Genomic DNA, 7974 nt, shown 5'->3' with positions numbered 1-7974 from the left:
CGCACTGGCTCATGAGGGGAACCACTGGGGCAGGGGAATCTGGGTGGCCTCTGGGAAGCAAAGTGTCCTGGTCCTGAGGCACTAATGAACCTCCACTACCATCTCTATGCCTCATTGGCTCAGCAGCATCTGCCCTGGTTTTACTAGTTTTGATGAGGCCAAGTTTGGGACAAGGTACCATGGACAAAAACAGGAAGCCCATTTGTTGAGAAACTAGTTTGACTCCGTCCTGGTCCTTCCACCACAAAACAGCTTCCTGGCTCTCCAACCTGTGGCTTCAGGAGCACCACTCTCACCCTGAAGCACCCACACCCTCACCCAGATCCTCCAAGTGCTCAAGTTAATGCAGATGTGAGACGAGATCCTCTGTTCCCTGTGCTGGTATCTGGGGAGGGGAAGGTGTTCCAGGAATTAGGGTGTGAAGATACCTAGCACCACCCCCTTCTCTCCAGAGCTTTCACTATTCACTGGCACATCCAACTTCATCTTTCTCCTTCCTACGCCAAAAGCTCCATGGCAGTCCTCCCCGCAAGGATCCTTCCCTCTGAAACCATGGGCAAGCACAGCTTAGTGAAAGGACAGACTTTATTGAGACCCTCAGCCCTAGTTCTCCTTCTCCTGCACAGTCTTGGTTCCCCGGAGACGCCCGGTCCGGCGGGCAGCAATAAGACCCACTTTGCGGCCAGCAGGGGCATCTCTGCGGATAGTAGAAGGTTTGCCGATGTGCTGGTGGTTGCCACCTCCGAAAGGATGCTCCACAGGCTGCAGACAGAACAAGGTGGCATTAATATAGGAGCGTGGACCCACCCACCTCAGGACCTGGGTAAGAACAGAATCAACTGACCTGTGCCAACAAACCATAACCCAGAGCCTTATACTACAGACCTTCTGTCATAGAAGGGAGACACTCCAGGAAAGGACTGGTCCATCTAGCCTCCCAGTCCCCAATCCCTGAACACCCAACTGCCCACTTCTGGGCTACTTACGTTCATGGCCACACCCCGCACACGTGGCCAGCAATTCCTCTTTGCCTTATACTTGTGGTAGGCACGGCCAGCCTTCAGAATGGGCTTGTCAATGCGGCCACCTCCAGCCACCACACCTGTTGGGAAGATCAGGCACCTCAGCAAAGTGCACCATACCTTCCCTGAACTTCAGGACCCTATCAGGCAGAGCATCCTTACCAGTGCCCCACCCCCATACTGATCACCCTCTCACTTTACTCACACACGATCATATGGTGTCCAAAATCTCACTAACATCTTCCCAACTACCACCAAGCAGTAAATGCCTTTACAGTCTAGCAGATGACATCAAGTTTCTTCAAGATTGCTGGGGCAGCCAAGCCAGGCCTTTGCCCACACCATCTGCAATGGCTATCTCGACCTATGGTTCTCTCCAGGGAAGCCCCACTTTATTTACCCTGTCTCACCAAGCAGGTCACTCAATCTAACCTCCAAATGCCAACAAAAAGGCTGACTCAGTCTGTCACACACATCTCAACCAGTGTTGCTTCAACATACACCCAAGAACGTTCCTTGGCTGGGGCACCTGGGTTGCTCAGTCTGTTAAGGATCCAGCTCTTGGCTCTGGTCGTGACCTCATGGGTCATAGGTTCTAGCGGGGAGTCTGCTTGAATACTCTCCCTCTACCCCTCTCATGCATACACTTTCTCAAATAAATCTTTTTTTTTTAAGATTTGAGAGAGTGAGCATTGCGGGGGTGCAGAGGGAGAGAGCGGACTCCCCACTGAGCAGGCAGTCTGCGGCTGGGCTTGACCCCAGGACCTTGGGATCATGACCTGAGGCAAAGGCAGACTTGGCCACCCAGGTGCCCCTCAAAAATACAACTCTTTTAAAAAATGAAAGAAAGAGGGGCGCCTGGGTGGCTCAGTCGTTAAGCGTCTGCCTTTGGCTCAGGTCATGATCCCAGGGTCCTGGGATGGAGCCCCGCATCAGGCTCCCTGCTCCACGGGAGGCCTGCTTCTCCCTCTCCCACTCCCCCTGCTTGTGTTCCCTCTCTCACTGTGTCTTTGTCAAATAAATAAATAAAATCTTAAAAAAAAAAAAAACGAAAGAGAGGGAGAGAGAGGAAGGAAAAAAGAACAAACATTCCTTGGGTCTGCCACAATTCAAAGGTGTTGTCGTAACACCAAATGAACAAATCAGGTTTCAAATCCTTCTTAAGGCACTTACTAGGTAGCTTAAGGTCACATATCCCTGAAAAGACTGACTACTAATCCCTGTGGATGTGGGAGTATGAATCGTGGAAGTCCGTATCATGCTTGACTACAGACAAGTCTGCCTAACAAGTCCCAGTCCCAGACTCACTCAACTCCCAACTAGTGATGCCCACTTCACAGATACTAGCCGGGGTCCAGCTGTTGATTTTTCACAAGCAACGCATCGCCCAGAGCATCCCACGGCTGCTGGCCACTCACCGACCACAGCTCTGTTGGCTGAAGAAATGACCTTCTTTGAGCCTGAGGGCAGCTTCACTCGGGTCTTCTTGGTCTCTGGGTTGTGGGAGATGACAGTGGCATAGTTTCCGGAAGCTCGGGCCAACTTGCCCCGGTCACCAGGCTTCTCTTCCAGACAGCACACGATAGTGCCCTCGGGCATAGTGCCCACCGGGAGCACATTGCCTATGTTGAGCTGGGCTGCGAGGAGAAGCACTGCAGGTCAGGAAAGCCCGGCTACGCAGAAAGACCGGCACAGCACTCCGCGTCCGGCAGCCTCCTACAGCGGTCTGGGCGCCCCAGCCGGTACGTTAAGCCAAACCGGCCGCACTACGTGAGACTTCCGCCTGGACGGGCCTCCTCAAGCAAGCACCCGTTCCCTCTCCGCCCCGACCTTCCAACACGAAGCTCACCCTTCTTGCCGCAGTACACGAACTGGCCGGTGTGGATGCCCTCGGCGGCGATGAACAGCTCCGTTCGCTTCTTAAACCGGTACGGATCCCGGAAGACGACCTTGGCGAGGGGTGCACCGCGGCCCGGGTCGTGGATGATGTCCTGCGGGCCGAGGGCGCATGAGCGGCGGGTCCCCGTGGGGCTCCCCGAACCCCCACCCGCCCGGCGAGGGGGGCTCCCCGCACCTTCACAATGCCCTTGATGTAGCCGTGCCGCTCGGCGAAGTCCACGGCGCGCAGACGCGCGGCGCCCTTGCGGTGCTTCACGTGCGCGCGGAATACCGAGCCGGCGCCCTTTCTCTGCCCACGGATGACACGGCCCATGGCGGTCTGGAGGTGGCTCACGGTCAGCGCCCAAACGGCCCAGGCACCCCCGCCACCCCGGCTTCAGGGTCCAAGCTCCCCAGCATCCTCCCTCCAGGTCACGACCCCACCGCGCCCCCATCCCTGGCCGTGCGCCCCAGCTCTCTCTCCGGAGTCCCGCCGGAGTCCCTAGCGGGCCCCAGGGCGGCCGATGGCGGCGGATGGCGCCAGGGCCACCATACCACACACACATCCTACCTGCTGCCGAGCGCGGCCGGAAGAGGAGACGCGGCAGGCCAGAGCCGCCTTATCTTCCGGGGCGGGGCCGAGAGCCGCTTGACCTTCCGGCTCGGCGTGTGCCCGGTGCACGCCGGGATTCGTACTCTTCCGGCCGGAGCCTTGCGGCCCGGGGGCCTCTGCGCAGGCGCGTTGGGATGACCGGTCCAGCGGAGTCCAGCTGTCCGGACGTCTGGCGGATATCTGGCCGGAGACCCGCTCTCCCGCCGCGTGGTTAGCGTGTGGGCGGCGCGCCCGGGAGGGAGGTTGGAGGGCAGTCGGGACCTCACAGTAGTCTCCCGGCGGGCGACCCTCGCCCGCTGAGCAGCCGAGGAGGCCCGGAGAGCTAGAGCGACTTTCCAGAGCGACTCGCTCCGGGCGTGGGGTCGCAGGGCTCCCCTCTTGGCCTGGTGAAGGCCCCCTTCTATGACTAGAGACTCCTTGCCAGATAATGGGCTCTCTGGTAGGGCGAGGGCCCCTTTCTAGAGTGAGGCGCTTCCTCGTAGGGTGAGGGCCCCCTTTTAAGGAAACGGGTGGACCGTTTGGGAGAACGTGACGGTTCACAGAAAACGGGGGTCTGGACGACAGCAAATGCCCGACTACCGCCAGTGCGGCCGCTCCGGGGACGCTGGGACTTTGTGCCCTGCTGGGTTTTCGGAAAGCTCAAAGAGGCCGTCCCTGGATGTGAGTGTTGGGGAGACAGGGACATCCTGGTTGCTTGGAGAACTTGGGCGCGGCATGGGACCTCTGTGGGGGTGGAGATGGTTGCCGTGGAGAGACTGGGCGACGGGCGAGGTGCGGGAATCTCTGTTGGGATGGTGGGCCCCTCCCAGGCTGGTGGAGGAGGGGAAGCCAGCCCAGGAAATAGAGCAAAACTGGGGGTTGGGAGGGGGGAGAAGAAGGGGGTGAGCAAAGGGAGACTGGATAAGTGACCCTGGGGTGAGGGAACGCGATGACCCTGCCCAGAACCCTGTGGGGAGGGGTGGATGGGGTTGGAGCGGAGAACGGGAACGAGAGCCCTGGGGGTGTGAACTGGAGGTAAAGCGCAGGTCTGCCAGGGCGGGGTTGGGTTTGCGGGCATAAGCCGCTGAGTGAGGGCTTCCTGGAGTTACACGGAGGAGTGGGAGGGGCCTTCAGGAGAGGGTGCCTGGAGGTGGGGTCCCTGAAAGAACTGCCCACAGGCAGGTCAAGGTAGAGCTTGACCAGGGACGTGGGTGTGCAGGTGAGGCCAGTAGGGGAGAGACAGTGGGAGGGGAGTGAAGGCAGAGGTCCCAGGGGACAGAGGCTTGCACTCAGGACTTTGGGGTCGGGTGTTTGTTAGCACCAGGGTGGTCAGGGGGGCCTTGGAGGGGTGGCGGCAAGAATGACATGGTGGGAAGGTAAGGCAGTGAGGAGGGGGGGCCACGTGGCCACATGCCGAACCTACAGAGGAGCAGCGTCGACTGGTGAGGCCCCAAGAGAGGCAACAGGTGGGTTGGCAGGGATGGGGGATCAGGCGCAGCCCAGGCAGGGCCGGGGGCTGAGGGGCACCTGGGCCTCCTTGGGGTAGAATTGGGGGTTTTGAGGTCAGCCTGGGATAGGAGCAGAGGACCAGAAAGGCAGAGAGAGAGAGTGGAATGGAGGTGGGGACAGTACTTGGACACTCAGACTGCGGGGTCCAGAAGAAGGTCCCATGGGTCTCCGCGATGGGATATGGTAGGGGAGAGGCCCTCTACTCTCCCTTTCCTGGAGCTGGACGCAGCCAGGTGACTAACCAGGCCCACTGCAGGACGAGTGTTCAGAGCCTTACCATTGGTAGATGGTCAGTTATGTGAGAAACAAAGGCAGAAGAAAAATCATTAAATTTCCTTACTACCTACAGCCCATTGACAAGTCTTCAAAACAGGCAGAGTGATAGTCCTCTAGGAGCTCAGCTGCCTCAATGGTAATACCTTGCTAAAGACAAAAGGCAATCTTAGCCTGACCCCCGGGATCTTGTAAGTCTACTTGAACATATAAAAATGTCTTTGGAGGGGTGCCTGAGTGCCTCAGTCAAGTGTCTGCCTTTGGCTCAGGTCATGATTTTGGGGTCCTGGGATCAAGCCCCATGTCCTGCACCCTGCTCAGCAGGGAGCCTGCTTCTCCCTCTCCTGCTACTCCCCCTGCTTGTGCTCTCCCTCTCTGGTTGTCTCTCAAATAAATAAATAAAATCTTAAAAAAAAAAAAAGCCTTTGGAAACTTCCTTTGTCTCTACCCACCAAGATACATGTTGGCAATCACCCCCCCCCCCGCAAGCATATGACCCACCAATATACATCTGAAGGGTCTCATGACTGAGGTTTTATGAAACAGTAATAAATGACCTTTTCCCAACAATAGCTACCCCCCTCGAGGTCCTGGAAACCTTGCTTCCGAAATTCCTTAGAGACTTAGGCTATCTCTGACCCCCTCCCAACTTGATAGTATATAGTGGGCCACTCCTGCCTCCAGTGCAGCTCTTTCTGCCCACGGATCCTGTCCCTGTGCTTTGATAAAACCCACCTTTTTGCACCAAAGATGTCTCAAGAATTCTTTCTTGGTCTTCAGCTTCGAACCCTATCTTTCCTACATCAGTCAGTGCCACAGTCTGCGGTGAAATGGTCTGCAATGCCAGCCCGAGTTCCAAAGCTGGGACCAGGGAACCCTCAAGAAGTGCTGCTCCAGGGGGCTTGTATGCTTGGGCTCCTCCTGAAGGCCTACCTGGAGATGGCAGGCATGGACTCAAGGGAGGGCAGCCAGTACTGGGGCTCTTGGAGGTGCCCTGCCTCATGGTCAGTGCATCTGTCCTTGCAGAGATGGGGTTCCTGGCTGGTGGCCCCCCCCTTCAAAGTCCAGAGACCTCTGCTTGGCTCCATCTCACTAGCCTGAATGTCAACCTCAATGTGAGAGGCCAGCAAGCTTGGCACACAGCAGAGACTCCATAAATCTGAGTCACCTGATGTTGGGGGCCTCTCTAGGGACAGCCACACTGGGCATGGGGTTCTCAGGCCTCCAAGAGGGGCCCACTTGCCTCTACCATCAGATGGGACCCTCCCCACAAGGTACCTTTACTCCTGCTGGTGAGCCCACCACCCTTTTCTAACCATCAAAGGTCACCTCTTCCCAGCGATTCAAACTTTATTCGTTGAAATTCTTTATTTCCAGGGCACCTGGGTGGCTCAGTCAGTTAAGTGTTCAACTCTTGATTTCAGCTCAGGTCATGATCTCAGGGTCATGAGATCAAGCTGTGCATCTGGCTCTGCACTCAGCATGGAGTCGGCTTGAGATTCTCTCCTCCTTCTGCCCCTCCCACTCATGCTTTCTCTCTGAAAGAAAGGAAAGAAAGAAAGAAGAAGGAAGGAAGGAAGGAAGGAAGAAAGGAGGGAAAGAAAGAAAAAGAAATTCTTTATTTCCTTTTAAAGTTGTTTTTTAAAAAAGAGGGGTCGGTGCCTGGCTGGCTCAGAGGGTAGAGCATGCAACTCTGAATCTCAGGGTCATGAGTTCAAGCCCCAAATTGGGCATGGAGGCTATTTAAAAAGAAAATGTTTCTTGCTACGTACACAGAAGAATAATTTGGTATAAACATGTGTGCCCATGACCCTCTCCTGTCTTGTTCCACTTGACTCCCCATGCCCAGCATCAGTTGCCCTTAGCAGAACACTATTCGTCATCTTTTATATGAGAACAATAATACTATCTTTCATAGGGTTATTGTGAGTTAAATCAGTGAATATACACAAAGGACATAAAGTGCGCCTACAAAAATCATCAGGGCTAAGGAAGTCAGAGTGGCTACACTTGGGCACCAACCAGGAAAGGTCATCTGGGGCGCCTGGGTGGCTCAGTCGTTAAGCATCTGCCTTCAGCTCAGGTCATGGTCCCAGGGTCCTGGGATCAAGCCCTGCATCGGGCTCCCTACTCGGCGGAAGCCTGCTTCTCCCTCTCCCACTCCCCCTGCTTGTGTTCCCTCTCTTGCTGTGTCTCTCTCTGTCAAATAAATAAATAAAATCTTTAAAAAAAAAAAAAAAGGAAAGGTCATCTGAGTGTGACCAGAAGAGAGCCCCACAAGGCTTTGAGGTCTCCAGGCAAAATCAGCTTGTTGAAATGGGTGCTAGTTTCATAGGGTACTTTGTGAAAAATCATCGTGCACTATGCTGAAGGTATTTGTAATTCCTTTCTATGTATCTACTTTTAAAAATGATGTTTTTTTTAAAAAATGTGCATGAAAACCGGTAAAAATTCCTGGGATGTCCAAAAGCTATGGGAGGGGTGGTATCCAAGCCTGTATCTCTATGCAGAAAAGGGGAGCCCAGCTAATACCTGGGGTAAAGTTGGAGTAAAAGGAAATTCTTACATATAAATATACAAAGCAAAACAAAAAATGAAGGAAAATATACATGTTGAGACAAACCTAACAAAATTTAAGTGAAAAAAGATAAATCACTTCTTCATGCATGCTTTTAGTAGCTGAATATATATGCTGGAAGG

General features: G+C 54.9%; 1 protein-coding gene across 1 annotated transcript; it reads right to left on the bottom strand.

The window, feature by feature from the left end:
• Positions 1 to 567: 567 nt before the first annotated feature.
• Positions 568 to 3586, bottom strand: RPL8 (ribosomal protein L8). Its single transcript, XM_027623856.2, has 6 exons — positions 3472 to 3586; positions 3097 to 3240; positions 2872 to 3013; positions 2441 to 2659; positions 987 to 1102; positions 568 to 762 (listed from the first exon to the last, which is right to left on the bottom strand). The coding sequence occupies exons 2-6, from the start codon at positions 3232 to 3234 to the stop codon at positions 604 to 606; spliced, it is 774 nt and encodes a 257-aa protein (XP_027479657.1). The 5' UTR covers positions 3235 to 3240; positions 3472 to 3586; the 3' UTR covers positions 568 to 603.
• Between the last annotated feature and the right edge of the window lie 4388 nt (positions 3587 to 7974).

Source organism: Zalophus californianus, chromosome 4 (assembly GCF_009762305.2).
Source record: "Zalophus californianus isolate mZalCal1 chromosome 4, mZalCal1.pri.v2, whole genome shotgun sequence".
Lineage (NCBI taxonomy): Eukaryota > Metazoa > Chordata > Mammalia > Carnivora > Otariidae > Zalophus > Zalophus californianus.
The sequence above is the reverse complement of the archived record's forward strand: the minus strand, read 5'-3'. Positions and strand labels throughout refer to the sequence as shown.